The sequence below is a fragment of the Octopus sinensis genome, linkage group LG17 (assembly GCF_006345805.1).
Source record: "Octopus sinensis linkage group LG17, ASM634580v1, whole genome shotgun sequence".
Lineage (NCBI taxonomy): Eukaryota > Metazoa > Mollusca > Cephalopoda > Octopoda > Octopodidae > Octopus > Octopus sinensis.
Genome location: NC_043013.1, coordinates 3693321 through 3709740, shown reverse-complemented (window position 1 = coordinate 3709740; position 16420 = coordinate 3693321). Strand labels below are relative to the sequence as shown.

The 16420-nt window shown below is 38.4% G+C and overlaps 1 protein-coding gene across 1 annotated transcript in view; it reads right to left on the bottom strand.

Annotated features, from left to right (window-relative positions):
- The window catches only part of LOC115220994 (alkyldihydroxyacetonephosphate synthase, peroxisomal), a 70937-nt gene that overhangs the window by 13992 nt on the left and 40525 nt on the right, over nt 1-16420 (bottom strand). Inside the window, exons 11-16 of the mRNA XM_029791212.2 lie at nt 15556-15683; nt 10877-10928; nt 9092-9231; nt 6803-6852; nt 4919-4988; nt 4395-4456 (exon numbers count right to left, since the gene is read on the bottom strand). Of these exons, the coding sequence (XP_029647072.1) occupies nt 4395-4456; nt 4919-4988; nt 6803-6852; nt 9092-9231; nt 10877-10928; nt 15556-15683 (502 nt within the window). The remainder of the gene's footprint in view (nt 1-4394; nt 4457-4918; nt 4989-6802; nt 6853-9091; nt 9232-10876; nt 10929-15555; nt 15684-16420) is intronic.

The window sequence follows — 16420 nt, the reverse complement described above, 5'->3', positions numbered from 1 at the left end:
TTCTTTGCTGTACTCATTGCCCACCCTCACCCTACGGATAGTGTCCCTGTACAAGGCTTGTACAGCTCTACCAATCACTTGTCTACCCCTAGTTTCTGCATTGACCACCAGATAAGGGATCGGGGGACTCTGTCAAAAGCTTTCTCAAAGTCAATGAAAGCCAAGTACAGAGGTTTATCTTTGGCTAGGTATTTCTCCTGCAGTTGCCTTACCAGAAATATAGCATCAGTGGTGCTTCTACCTGGCACAAACCCTAACTATCTCATCTAGACTAACTCTCTCCCTTAGTTGGGCTATGACTCTCTCTATAACTTTCATCACCTGATCCAACAATTTGATACCTCTGTAATTATTTCTATCTAAGGCATACCTTTGTAGCAGTTGACTATGGTGCTGCTACACCAGTCATTGGGTATGACTCCTTCATTGACCACCTGATTTACAATACGGGTGACTAGACCATAACCCACACCGCTGGATATTTTAAGCATTTCAGTGGTGATTCCCGATGGGCCGGGGGCTTTTCCTGTCTTCATATCCTTAATTGCTTTATCTATCAGGGTACTGTCAATTCAAATAGCTGGTCCCTTTGTTGGGTCAACATTTAGCAGACTTTCCTCCTCCCATTCATTCTCCACGTTCAGCAGTCTTTCATAATGGCATCTCCAAGCCTCTTTCTTCGCAGACTCATTGAAAGCAAGTGCACCATCATCCATACAGACACATTTCTCACCTATGACATCACAATTATCTCTCACACATTGTCTTGCAATCCGAAATACTTCAGTTCGTTGGTCCTCATGGCACTGAACAAAGGCAAACTTCTTCTTTTCTGTTTCTCCCTAATTTAGATATACTTGTCTCCTAGCTTCCCTTCTGGCTATCTGATACAGTTCCCTGCTGCCCCACTCTTCTAGGCCTTCCAGGCCTGCTTCTTTGCTCTAGTGGTCCTGTCTACAGTATTATTCCCCTACCATGTTACATTCGGTCTAGAAGGGACTCAGCAAGTTATCCCGCAGGAATTCCCAGTTGCCCACACACACACACATGACAGGCTTCCTTTCAGTTTCTGTCTACCACATCCACTCACAAGTTTGGTCACCCTGAGGCTATAGTAGAAGACACTAGCCCAAGGTACCATGCAGTGGGACTGAAGACTGGAACCATGAAGTTGAGAAGCAAGCTTCTTACCACACAGCCATGCCTGCACCCGTTTGTTAGCATTTTCAGCCAACAAGTTTTTCCACTTGCTCTTTTAAAGGCAAATAGAATGAAAACTTCTTTACTTGAAAAACAGATATGAGTTAGCAACAGAAATAGTATCTGGCTGTAAAAAATGCTTCAATATTAAGTACTTGTCTGACCTGTGCTAGCATGGAAAAGTGAAAGAACAAATGGCTATGGTTTGAGACTATCAGCTTATAATTTTTCAGTTTAAGATTTGTTAAGATTTCAAGATTTATCTCTCATCTTCTAAACACCATGAAACTGACCTTTAAAATATCCCAAGTTTTAAGATAAATTTACATTTTTATTCTATTTTTACATTATATGAAGGGATTAAAAGGGAATACCACTACTAGAAAAATATATACAGTTCCAAACACAGCTTGCTATGATTGCCACACATAAAGTGCATTGGAGTGGTTCCTCTAGAGGGAGATGTTTTTGTCATCAACTTAAAACAACGGAAACTGCAGCTAAACATCTACCCTAAGGTCCATAGTGGTCCATGAAAGAATTAACTAACTAGACGACAGAAAGTGCTTGGCAGATTATAGCTGCTTAACCCTTTGTTATCATGTTTATGTTGAAAAATGCTCACTTTGTTTCAATTAATTGTGAAAATAATGAAGAATTTGGCAAAATAGTTGTTTTGTCGTTATTAAGCTAGTGTTTGGAACATAAATTTACATGGAATTTTGATGGCAGGTTTTAATTTAAGTTACTTTAAAATAGGAAGTTTGTGTCATAGAACTCGAGGTGTTTTCAGGTGGTTTGGTCATTTGTCATTTATACATGAATAAGTTTCAAATGTTTATTGTGGATCTAACACCCGTGGACATGTTTACAAAGTCAGAAAACAGCACAGCTCCCATGACTTTCGGAAACATTTTTTCACGCTAAGAGTTGCTGAAGCATGGAACAAACTGCCGGCATCAGTTGTTAGTTGTCGGAGCACTGCATCCTTCAAAACTTCCATGCTTTCTGAGATTCTCCAACACTACACCTGATTTTCTCCCCTCCATACACACGCAGGCATGTATCTGACTCATACATTGTTCGCTTTCCATACATTTGTACATTACTGCATATACTCTATACGCACTTTCTGACAAGTTGTGGTGCACCTGAGCACTGTATACAATAATTTCATTATTATTATTATTATTATTATATTATTATTTATAAATTTGTTCTTAAGCAGCCAATACTCTTTATCCATCAGCAACCTTGGTATCAAGAGTTAAACCATAGGGAGATGTGCAAATGTTTATATTCTATGAAGGAGAGAATAAAAGATCAAAAATGAAGTTTTATAGCATAAGGCTTTCCCCAATACAACACAGCATGTATGAACAGTACTAATACATGTTGCTAGAACCTTTTCCCAATACTATACAGCATATGTGGATAATAACAGCACATGAGACAAACCTTTCCCTGATACTCTGTCAAAACATTTCATCCTTTGCAATGCCAACAATGTAACCTTGCCTAGTTAATAAGTTTTCTTCAAGTCAAAGCCTATCGGTTAGTCAAGACTCTTGTAGTCTGATCAATGGTCATAATTTATGATCTAATGACAAGTACTTTAGACACTGAGGTCTTCTTTGTTCCATGTTTACATGATGCTGCCTGTCTAGGTACAACCAGAAAAAACACTGTTCAGAGAATAAGAACTCTTAAGCAATCAGGTCTTGCACTGTACATCAAAAATCCAATCATTCAGCAAATGTGATTTGGAAGCAACATACTCAATGATTGAGTTTATCAATGTATAATTCCACAGTAAATGACTTGCACAAGGGAAAATAACTCTTTTCATTACTAAAGAGTTTCACTTCCTGTCAACGACAAAGAGTGGTTTTCCATTGTTTTCTTTATAATATCATAGCACTGCATATTCACTGACGAATAAAGTCTTCCCAGCTACATCTTCTCTATGTAAAAATGTAATCTTTGATAATTAAATCAAGTTAGCTTAGCTATTCTCACATTGAAGTGATACGTACTCACACTGAAATCACTGTTCTTACTCTGAAATGGCATGTGCTCACTTAGAATTACAAATGCTGTAAGCATGAAGAGAGAAGCTTCCCTAATACAGTATATCATCATCATCAACAACGTCATCATGGGTTGGATGGTTTGACCGGAGCTAGTAAGGCTGAGGACTGCACCAGACTCCATTGCCTGTTCTGGTTTGGTTTCTATAACTGGATGTCTTTCCAAATGCCAACCACCCTACAGAGTGTACTAGGTACTTTTTATGTGGCACCAGCAACAGTGCTTTATACATGGTGCCGGCACAAGTGCTTTTTATGTGGCACCAACTCTAATATCAATTTTGCTATGCCAGACAGAATACTAATATATGATGAGAAAAATGTTGTTAATTATGACTTATTAATTACTAATTAATTATTTAAAATTGAAAAATCTGAGGATCTCCACTAGATTATTTACAAAACCCTTTATGCAAGAGAACAATAGTAGCTAAATTATAACTTATAATAAAAATATAAAACAGTCAACTATCATTTGAAGGTCCCAAGCTTGTTATGTTGAAAGGGCTATTTCAAGGTGAATTTATACAGAATGCTTGTACAACATTCCAGCATCATACAATAGTAGATTAGTTGAGGGGATATTAGGAAGAAAAACAATAACCTTCCAAACATCCACCTATGTCCTCTCTCTGTCTCTTATGCTACTACTACAATGTTCTTTGTTCTTCTGAACATTGATTCTATTCCAATTTCAAAGAATCCCACTCAGTGATCTGTCTCTTTTTCTCTCTTGTCTGTCATATCTATCTTACTCCCAGACCCAAACCTTGTACTAATTACTTTGTTCCTTATTCAAAGTTACAACTTTCTAGAACTTCTTTTGAACCCATATTTTCTCTCCAGGCACTAATCTGCAAACAGTTCATACAACACTAACGTAATGCCTATTGGCTGAGCAAGGTTCTTGTTGTCCAATCACCAACCATAAGCATTTATGGGTTAACCACAAGTAACATCAGAGACAGAAAATGCAAAGAAACATTTGCCCTAAGAACTGTATGTGGTTTACTAAAAATAGGTACAAGGAAAATTATCTCCTCGTTAGACTAACAATTAAAAGAATAACTGTTGAATGAAAGAATGGATAGAAATTATGTTTACCTGTCCCAAGGACAAGAAGTTTCAAATGATTCAGCAACAATGTAATATTCAAAAGCAAGATCCTAGAAATAAACAAATAAATAAATAACAATGGTGATAACAAAGGATAGCAAAAGAAAAATTTGTTCTTTTTAATATTAAGGGCAAGGCTATTTGAAAATGTTTGAAACAGATTTAACCCTTTAGTGTTCAGATTATTCAATCAAACATAATGCTTATTGATTCCCATTGATTTGAATTAATCAAGCATTATCTCATATCTTCAAGATCTTGATGGTGTAATTACTTAATGTAGAACAACATTGTAGGGTAGGTGTGAGAGCCTGGATCTGGTCAGTTTGAACATAAAACAGATTAAATATTTTGGCCGGATATGGCCGGTTTAAATACTAAAGGGTTAAAATGACTGACAAAAGGCAGAAGAGAGAAGATAACAGATTAAAAAAAGCTGAAGAAAAAATGAAACTCAACTGAAGAAGATAGAAGAAAGAAAGCAAGAAGAAAAGAGTAGCAGAGCTACTTACCCGGATGTAAGCTATGACAAAAGTCATCATGTATCCTCTTTCACCATTGTCAGCACCACCAGGAAGACCTCTGGAAGAATGGAAAAAAATGAAAAACATGTAGCAGCATCATCATCATTTAATGTCCGCCTTCCATGCTACCATGGGTTGGACGATTTTGACTGAGGGCTGCCGAACCAGATGGCTGCACCAGGCTCCAATCTTGATCTGGCAGAGTTTCTACAGCTGGATGCCCTTCCTAACGCCAACCACTCTGAGAGTGTAGTGGGTGCTATTTACGTGCCACCGGCACGAGGGCCAGTCAGGCGGTACTGGCAATGACCTCGCTCGAATCTTTTACACGTGCCACCAGCACAGGTGCCAGTGAAGCTTTTTACATTATCAACATTGAATATCATTGAATATCAGTAATATCAATCAATTTCAAGGGGAAAATAAGTTTTTATACTTCAGAGATAAGTTGATGCTTCAGTTGCAAAGATTTATAAGACCATGAATCTCAATTTTGGTATTTTCTATTATACTAGATGTACCCGCCATGACCTTTAGGGTCACAACCACCCCAAGGTGAAGGTGTCAATGTGCAATGGGAAAGGAAAAGATACTATTTCAAACTTAATGCAATAAAATCCTTAAGTGACACAGTTCTCCTGCCTTTGGTGTGACAACATAAACACAACCAAGTGTTTCTTCTTTGAAAATATTTGTTCTAACAGTTGATGTAAATACTCAACTGAGAATGATAAATACATGAATTTTCTTTAAAAAACATTTCAGCAAAAACTACACAAATGACTGAATCAGTAGGATTTTCTTTACTAGTTTCAGCTTGAGGGCCACAGCCATGCTGGGGCATCACTGTTAGATATTGACCAACAGACTGAAACTTCAGTATTCGGTAATCAATTACTGGTAATGCACTATATCAGAAGCTGAATGCTAATTCCTCTAACATTAAATGAGGATGCAGCAGGTATGTTGTTTAATGCACAAACATTTCATTAGCATGAGGTACTGACTTTAAATCTCTATCGTTTTAGTAAGTTAACAATGCTAACTTACTAAATATACACAACATAAAGATAAACTCTTCTATCTTTGCTCTATTGATCCAGGGACTTAGAAAATATCTACCTGCATTTTAGTGATTCAATATTAAGACAAGATAAGGCAGCAGGTTGGCAGAATCATTTTCATCTGTCTTTACATTCTGAGTTCAAATGCCACCGAGGTTGACTTTGCCTTTCATCCATTCAGGATCAGTAAAATAAGTACCAGTTGAGTACTGGGGGTTGATATAATCGATTTAGCTCCTTTCTCAAACTTGCTGGCCTTGTGCCAAAATTTGAAACCAACATTAAGACAAAATAAAATTTGGAAATTCTTTCACTGATTTCTACTGTCACCACTGCTACTGCCGATACTACTACTACTACTACTACTACTACTGCTGCTACTACTACTACTACTGCTGCTGCTATCACTACTACTACTGCTGCTACTACTACTACTACTGCTATCACTACTACTGCTGCTGCTATCACTACTACTACTACTACTACTACTACTACTACTACTACTACTGCTGCTGCTGCTGCTGCTATCACTACTACTACTGCTGCTACTACTACTACTACTACTACTGCTGCTGCTATCACTACTACTACTATAACTGCTGCAGCTTTTTATGTTTTCCCAGTACACGGGGATTGAAGATTGTTTAAATAGAATAAAACAATATTGAATAAAACAATAAAAAAAAATAGTAGAAAGCTTCATTCAATTCTAACAGAAGGGTAATGATAAATATTATTTTCTAATTTCCAAAATCTTGTAAAGAATTAGCAAGATTTCAAAATTTCATGAAAAAAAAAAAAAACCTACCGGAATTTGGCAACGATTGCATAGACTTGTTTCTCTAATGCAGCAACCTCCTTTCAAATAAAAACAAAATATATAAAAAAAATTTTAAGTTGGTTATAGATATGTTTAGGACAAATTTCAACTTGAATAAAAATAGATCATATTATAAGAAAATATCTCAGGAATATTTTTTTTGAGGTAGCTTACATAGATCAGAATGGTATAGAGAGAGAGAAAAGGTAGCTGTTGTTAAACCTGATTGAATTCTATTTGATCAGGCATTTTATACAGAGACATGAGATCATGTGGTGAATATTGCACCCATCCTGTATGACTACAGAATCTCTCTATATATAAACGGCAAAATGTCTGTCTGTGCGTGTCCTTTATACAAATCCACAATTTTTCAGTTAGAAGGCTCGCACTTTCTATGGTCATTCAAAACCATCCAAGGGTGGTCGTGCACATCTTTACATTTCCCCAGTCACCCCGCAAAGCCATTAAAAAATCAATAGAAGTGACATTTTTGTGAATTTTCTATCCAAAACCCAATCAAAATGCCCGAAACTTGATACGCCAACTGAATGCCAGCTAGCTGTATGGGATTGGTCGGAGATTTGGACAGTACTCGTGTGTATGTGCACATGCAGGCAGCTGTATATGCATGCACTACCACTATGACCCGACGTTGCTGGGTCATAGTGCTAGTCATAGATTAAAAATCACATGACTCTTAATAGTGCAGACCATGTGGTTAAATATAAGTACCATGTAAAGCCAGGAAGAATAGTAGAACTGAAGAATATTTTTCCAATTTGCAATACTGAATACAGCTCCATCCAAAGAGACTGAAAGAGGCAACAGGAAACCATACTAGAGAACTGTTCCCAAAATAATCCACGTGGATTCTCTACTTAAACCATATAGCCATACACGTATGCAGCAACATAAGCCATACTATACAGGTTTAGAGTAAATCATGTAACGAAGTGTAAGTTGTGTAACTAATATCATCACCGTTATCATTCTCATTCTGAATATTGTCTCAAAGGAGTGAGTGTCGTGGAGTTTAGTTACATCCAACAAACACTGAAGTTTTTCCCAAAATCCAGGGTTTTTATAACTGCTCAACTTGACTTTAACCCTTTAGTGTTCACATTATTCTACCATAATTAAAGCTTTTTCATCCATATTGTTTTGAACTAATCATGCATTATCTTGTAGCTGAGATTTTGATGAGGTAGCTGTTAATTTTTAAAACGATATTGTAGGGTTGGTGTGAAAGACCTGATCTGGCCATTTTGAATATAAAACAGGTAGAATACTTTTGGCCAAATATGGCCAGTTTAAATGCTAAAGGGTTAAAGAATCGAAATTACATACAAATATTCCTTTAAGTAATTCTTAGAATCCTTATATGGAGCAGTTATATTAACCAATGGAAAAATGACAATAATATTTCTTCGGCAATACGACATTACGTCATATTGGCAGCTACCACAAATTGGCACCTTATTTAAAAATGGCTACTTGCAACAATATCATCATCATTTTGTTTACAAAGATGGATTCCTCTCCAATTCTCAACCAATAAAATATACAGACATATTTTATCACCGAACCATGAAAGTCAAACCACTTTTAGTCAATGGAAGCTGCCTGTTTCTCTTTTCCTTCAAACTAAAGCAATAAAAGTTGATATACCAATGATGAAGATATGTGTGATGATGGTTTAAAACTAGTTAAACCCAACATCATGATTGAACAATTTGCTTAACTGCATCTACAAACAATTCTGGTAATTCATACAAAAATAAATTGTTCAGTCCCTTTAAACTAATATCAGTATGACAAAAGACCAATAAGTTGCACAACACACCACAGAAGTGGCTGTGTGGTAAGAAGCTTGCTTCCCAACCATATGGTTACAGGATCGGTCCCACTGCATGGCACCTTGGGCAACTGCCTTTTACTATAGCCTTGAGTCAACCAAAGCCTTGTGAGAAGATTTTGTAGACGGAAACTGAAAGAAGCTTATTGTATATATGTGTATTTATGTGTATGTGTCTGTGTTTGCCCTGTCACCATCATCTGACAATGTTGGTGTTTATGTCCCCATAACTTAGTGGTTTGGCAAAAGAGACTAACAAAACAAGTACTAGGCTTATAAAGAATAAGTCCTGGTGTCGATTTCTTCAACTAAAACCCTTTAAGGCAGTGCTCCAGCATGGCTGCAGTCAAATGACTGAAACAAGTAAAAGAATAAAAGAATAGTAACAAAACACAAACTTAGAAATTCAACACCCTTACCTCTTTTGTACCTTCAAATAACAATGTCGCTACACATAACTTCTCTGGATGAAAACCCTTTAGTTTAGTGATATAAAGTTTCTTTATACCATCTAGAAAACTAGCAAAGATGGAACCAGAATCTGGTTTCAGAGCACGACCTGTTAAGAATAAATAAACAATGTAATGAGAACATGATGTCTACACAGAAACAGATGATCATAGACTCTCAGAACATACTTACACCATAATTTGCATATTTCATTCATTATCATCATTTCATTTTAATGTCATTATTTCATGATAGCATAGATTGGACCTGACTACAATACTGCATTTCACCATATTTTAATCAGATGTCATTTTCTCTCCAAAATCCAAAGTTATCACATCTAACCTCAACACCTCTGGTCAAATTTTCCTGGATTTATCACAAAAAAGTTTATTAAAAGATTTTAGAAACTCAAGGGACCCTTTGCAAGTTAGTGCTTTTCTCCAAATACATAAAATTAAGTGGAAAGGATAAACAGTCAGTGTATCACAGGTAACATTACCAAATGATCAGATGCCTGTACTCCCAACAGCTTAGGTGAATAGCGGAATTGTAGGAACAACATTCTCTCTGGAGACACAATTAAACACCAGCATTGAATTTTGACTCATGACCCATAGACAAGTTGTCCACCACCTTAAGCACTCAGCTACCTTTTACTAATGTACAGGTATTCTACAATGGCAGAGATAGAGAGCTTGTTCTCAAATAGGGTATCATTAATGCAAGACTGAAATAAATCACAGACAACTTGAGACTGTCATATTTGAGAGGAGGGATCCTTAAGAACTTCTATTATGGACTTTTCATTCATAAATATTCTGCCTTCTGTGTTTCTAAAGCCATTAGAATCATCATCATCGTTTAACGTCCATTTTCCATGCTAGCATGGGTTGGACGGTTCAACTGGGGTCTGGGAAGCCATGGCGGCTGCACCAGGCTCCAGTCTTATCTGGCAGTGTTTCTACAGCTGGATGTAGAAAGGGTATGGCCTGGTCAGCTTGTAATGACATGCATAAGATCTGGTCATCAAATCTAAGTAGAGACTTCAAACTTGAAATCTTCAAAGCCACAGTCGAACCAATTCTACTATATGGCTCAGAAACCTGGACGTTATCAAAGAAGCTTGAGAGGCGGTTGGATGGAACCTACACTTGCCTCCTTATGAGAGCTCAAAATCTCTCGTGGAAGCGCCATCCAACCAAAATGCAAATATATGGGAAACTACCACCTGTGTCATCTCTTGTGAAAGGTAAGAGAGTCCAGTTTGCTGGACACTGTTGTAGAGCTGAAAAAGAAGTAATTTCTACTCTTCTCCTCTGGAAGCCATCTACTCGCAATACCAGAGGGCGCACACTCTCCTACCCTGATGTAATCTCCAGGGATACAGGCATCCAGCAACAGGACCTCCGTAATGCTATGATGGACCGTGAAGTCTGGCGTAACATAGTAAATTCCATTGTCTCGACCACGGTTGAACAATGATGATGATGACAGCTGGATGCCCTTCCTAATGCCAACCACTCCGTGAGTGTAGTGGGTGTTTTTTACGTGCCACCTGCACAGGTGCCAGACGAGGCTGGCAAACGGCCACGATCGGATGGTGCTTTTTACGTGCCACCGGCACGGGGGCCAGACGAGCAAAGAAAATATGCCATCGCCAATTTGAAGAACACTTTTTAACACCAACTTTCGCAAAAAAAATAACATTTCTGAAATATGCAATTTATCTAATTTTATACAGTTCTACTCACCCAACTGGAACTGGTCATTGTCCATCAAACGAATTGAAGCTGGAGCACACCTCTGAAAAGAGTAAGAGAATACTTCAGAAAATTCTGAAGCCTAAACATTTTAATTGTTCAAAGCACAAAACTGTGCAAATAATGCATTCAAATACTGACTTCTGAAAGTCTCAGTCTACCAAACAAACAACGGTGACATGTGCAACAGTTGATGGATTGTAAATATTGAACAGATTTGATGCTAAGCGGTGGCTGGTGGAACATAAATATCATCTGAAAGACTCCTGATACAATAGCTATTACAATCGAATTGCACTCTTTGTCTTGACTGTTTACCTTTGTGAATGAATGATAAGAAAATAACTGGACGGATGAGTGATAGGGAGATGAATATTAAGGAGAGTGGAAGGCATTAAAAACAGGGAAGGGAACAGATGTGAACTTGACAAAGGCATATCAAACAAGAGACTCAAATATGTACATATATATCATCATCATCATCATCATCATTCAACGTCCATTGTCCATGTTGGCATGGGTTGGATGGTTTGACCAGAGCTGACAGGCTGGGGAGCTGCACCAGACTCCAGTCTGATCTGGCATGGTTTCCATGGCTGGATGCCCTTCTTAATGCCAACCACTTTACAGAGTGTGCTGGGTGCTTTTAGGTGGAACTGCAAGGGCATTTTTACAAGGAACCACACGGGTGCTTTTACATGGCACCATATGAGCACTTTTACACAGCACCACACAGGCACTTTTACATGGCACCTCACAGGTGCTTTTACGTGGCACCACACGGGCACTTTTACATGGCACCTCACGGGTGCTTTTACGTGGCACCATATGAGCACTTTTACATGGCACTGCACAAATGCTTTTATGTGGCACTGCCACAAGTGCTTTACATCACCAGAAGGATCAGTCTTAACACTTTTGCCGTAGAGCACAGCAAGGCACCAGGAATCTCGGTCCTTTTTCATCGCACCTGAAAGGTACTTTTTGCATCCACCTTCATCTTGTTTCTTTTACTCATGACTTCTCTTTTTCTATTGCCTGATTTGTAACTTGTAAATGCCAGGTGCTCAGAGTCTGAAGATTACTTGGAGACATTAGACATGTTTTAAAACCAGTCTAGATAATATCTTCAACATAAGAAACTATTAGTAGCTCATGACTATATACTACATACACACGTATATACACACACACACACACACCTGTGTGCATGTTGGGTAGATAACAGGTGTACTGCTTAGTAAGGGAAGAAGTAGAAAGTAAGAGATTTTTCATTGTTCTTCAGCATGAGAATCAGGGGTATGAAGTATTTTGGGGTTGTAAGGAATGTATAAGGGAGGAACAAAACAATGTGGATTACACATGTGCACAGATAGATAATAGCACATCTGCACTTACTGATTCTGAACAGAAAGAGATATAGAAGTGATGCTCTAAAAGGCTTTTAAATATGAAAAATTCATGGGAGGAAAACGGCCCTCCCAGTATAGACCCAACATAAGGGACCAGCCATTTGAGTAAATAGCAGTGTGATAGATAAATCAATTAAGGATATGAAGATAGGGAAAGCTCCTGGTCCATCAGGAATTACTGCTGAGATACTCAAAATGTCTAATGAAGTAGTATACAGACTAATCACCTCACAGTCAGATTATACAGGAAATTACCAAACACAATAGCTGGCACAGCAATATCATATTCAACGATTAGAAGGGTAAAAGAGATGCCGGCCAAATTGCTGGACTAAGTCATGAAAGTTACAGAAAAACTTCACGTAAAAAGCACCATCCGATCGTGGCCGTTGCCAGCCTCGCCTGGGCCCCGTACCGGTGGCACATAAAAAGCACCATCTGATTGTGGCCGTTTGCCAGCCTCGTTTGGCACCTGTGCGGGTGGCACGTAAAAAGCACCCACTACACTCACAGAGTGGTTGGCGTTAGGAAGGGCATCCAGTTGTAGAAACATTGCCAGATCAGACTGGGCTGGTGCAGCCTTCTGGCCTCCCAGATCCCAGTTGAACCGTCCAACCCATGCTAGCATGGAAAGCGGACGCAAGATGATGATGATGATGATTAAGAACAGATTTAACCTCAATGAGATTCACTTCAGTTTTGTGTCAGGAAGAAGTACTACTGATGCCACCTCCCTAGTGAGACAACTATAGGAGAAGCACTTAGTGTGGAGGATGCTTGTCAACTTGGAGAACAGGCTCCCTTGCTGTATGATCTAGTGGCTGTTTAGGAACCAAAGAGTAGACAAATGGCTTGTGAGAGATATATAAGACAAGTACAGAGAAACTATCAGCAAGGTGAGAATTAGCAATAAGTGCAGCTATGAATTTAGTATGTAGATTCACCAGAGCTCAGTTCAGAGTGCCCTTTTATTTATCATAGTCCTCCAGGTCATAACGAAGAGTTTAAGACCAGATGCCAGTGGGAACTCCTTCATGTTGAGGACCTCATTCTCTCAGCTGAATCTGTAGTAAAAGTTAGAGAAGAAATTCTAGATAAGAAAACGAAAGTTGGAATCAATGGGCCTTAAAGTTAACTGAGAAAAGAGTAAAGTATTAGTATGTAAGAAAACAGACAGGACTTTGCATCCATCAAGGAAATGGTCTTGCTCGATATACAGATAAGGAATATGAAGGAATTGCATCTGGTACACCTAATGCAAACTGTGGACACTCCAGAGACACAGTGGAAGTATGGGCAGGTCAACAGAAAGGTGAGCTGGCACACCGGACGAAATGTGTCGCCGTATTTCGTCTGCCGTTACGTTCAGTGTTCAAATTCCGCCGAGGTCCACTTTGCCTTTCATCCTTTCAGGGTCAATAAATTAAGTACCAGTTATGCACTGGGGTCGATATAATCGACTTAATACCTATGTCTGTCCTTGTTTGTCCCCTCTGTGTTTAGCCCCGTGTGGGTAGTAAAGAAATAGGTTAACAGAAAGCAAACTGAATGTGGCAGATGCACAGAAGCAAGAAACACTAAAAGTACTTGAGGAAATATCTCAAATACCCAAGAAGATCCTTAGAAGTAGCTGCTACCTTCTGTTACCAAGGTAACCAAACTAATAGTAGAGAATATTCTGAAAGAATAGTAGCCAGAATAAAAATAGGCTGGAGAACATTCAAGAAACTATTACTTCTCTTGGAAACTAAAAATTTGTCTCTCAGAGTGAAATCAGACTACAAGATACCACATGGTGGTGAGACATGGTGTCTGAATGCAGAGGATCTGTGAAGACTAGAAAGAAATTCATGTCACTGTCATACATGCAGTGTGATTCATTTCCAATATTCTGTGAAAGCATGACAGGCAATGGAGAAATATTGGCTTACTTGAAAACTGGTGATTGTTGGTGATAGGAAGGGCATCTGGCCACGGAAAATCTGCTTCAATAAACTCTGTCTGGCTCATGAAAGCATGGAAAGCAATGATGATAATGTCAATGGTATACTTATATCATCATCATCATCATCATTCTTCAATGTCCTTTTACTATGCTGGCATGGGTTGGGACAGTTTGACTAGAGCTAGCAAGGCAGAGAGCTGCACCAGGTTCTAGTTTGATTTGACTTGGTTTCTACAGCTGGATGCCCTTCCAAATGCCAACCACTTTACAGCTGGGTGCTTTTAATGTGGCACTGGCAGAAGTTCTTCTTACATGGCACGGAGGATAAGTCTTCTTGAATACAGCAAGGCACCATATATCTCAGTCTTTTGCCATCTCCTCCGAAAGGTTCAGTGTCCTGAGGCCATCCTACACACACACACAAATACATACATAACAATTAATATAGTAGCGTGGAAGGTGTTTGTAAGCCATTTAAGAAACACACGGATGCAGCACGGATTTTTGTCAGGGAACAGGTCGCGGTCTTAAAGCGACGAAAATATTTTGACAAATTAAACTTAAATGTTGAAGTGAATCGAACGGCTTTTGTGTGTTTCTTAAATGGCTTACAAACACCTTCCACGCTGCAATTGCTTTCGTTCCAGCACACACTCTCAGACCAGGTCACTTGCTATGCAAGTACATCTCCGTAATTAATATAGTGCAATGTTATTACCAGTTCAAGTATTCTTGTGGTACATTTGGACTAATAAACAAGTCATTCACTGTTGACAAAGGTGTAAATATATCAAGATCAGTTTGCAGCACCCACTTTCCAGACAGCAAGAAGCACCATTTTGGAGCAGTTGTCTCCTCTTCAGTCACAGACACTGGGCAGAGGGCACTGCAAACTGATGAGAGAGACTGATTCTCTTATGTTATTTCAGTCACCGTATGATGGCCAATAACATTATGTATTTACGCCATTGTCAACAGTGAAAAATTTTCTCCATGACAAAACACAGTGAATGGCTTGTTTATTAGTCCAAACATGCCACAAGCATATTTGAACACAAGCATATCACTGCTTCATAACATAATATAGTGTTATTAGTCCAGTAAATCACATAATAACTTAGCCTCCTCTTTATTAATAACAATGAACCAACATGTGCCGATAGCTAGAGTGACTGCTACTCCAATACTTATTACTATGGTATCAAACACTGTAGCAACAGCTAGTATAGTAGCAGTGATAGTGATTGTCACTGAAATCTGTTCAGATAAAACCCAGCAGATTTGAAATGATAATGACCTAAAATGCAACTTACTTGTTTAGCAATCTCTCTCAGACAGTGAACACCATCTTCAAAGGTTGGAAAAACTACAGAACCATATTTCTTGCACTGGGGCAAAGGTCGAATTTTAAGAATAGCTTCAGTGACTATCCCCATAGTTCCTGTCAGTTAAAGAATCAAAATATATAAATATATATTTATATAAATATATTAAAAGTTTAATGATTATATTAAAAATTATCCAACAATCTTTCTTTAAAACTGCCTCAGTCGTTAATAGGTATTTTCTAACAAGCTCATTGGCTAATCACAACATCAGTGCCTATTCTGGCACTGGTGTTCTATATACGCTGGAGGGGAGGTGAGTCGCTGCTGTCTCTAGCGATCAAGCATCAATCATTGATGAGACCAAGGAAGCTCGAAATCACATAACCTGATGGTCTCGGTGCTAGAGTTGGTAGGGATTTGTCCCCCCAGTTAGCAATGTAAACAAGAATACATTTTGCACCAAAAGCCTATACAGGAGTTTCTTACAAGGTATCTACCACAGTAAAGTTTGTTCTAACAGAACATCCATGCTTAAGTGGGCATAAATCTTTTTTTTGTTGGTGAAATTATTTGTCTTCCACATAAATCTTACATCAAATTGAATACATCCCCAGAATGCCACAACTACATATCCAGAGAGCAGCGAAATCTCCCTCATATCACACCCTACCATCTTAAAAAGAGAATGATACCAGAGAATGAAGTCCCTAATATATAAAAATATAAGTTGTTTATGACTGTAACATCTTTTAAAATAGATGCCTAATCAGGTATTACTCAGGGTTAGAAATTATGACACTACAATGCACACACCAAACCCAGGCTGCTAGACTACATACTATGCTCAGGC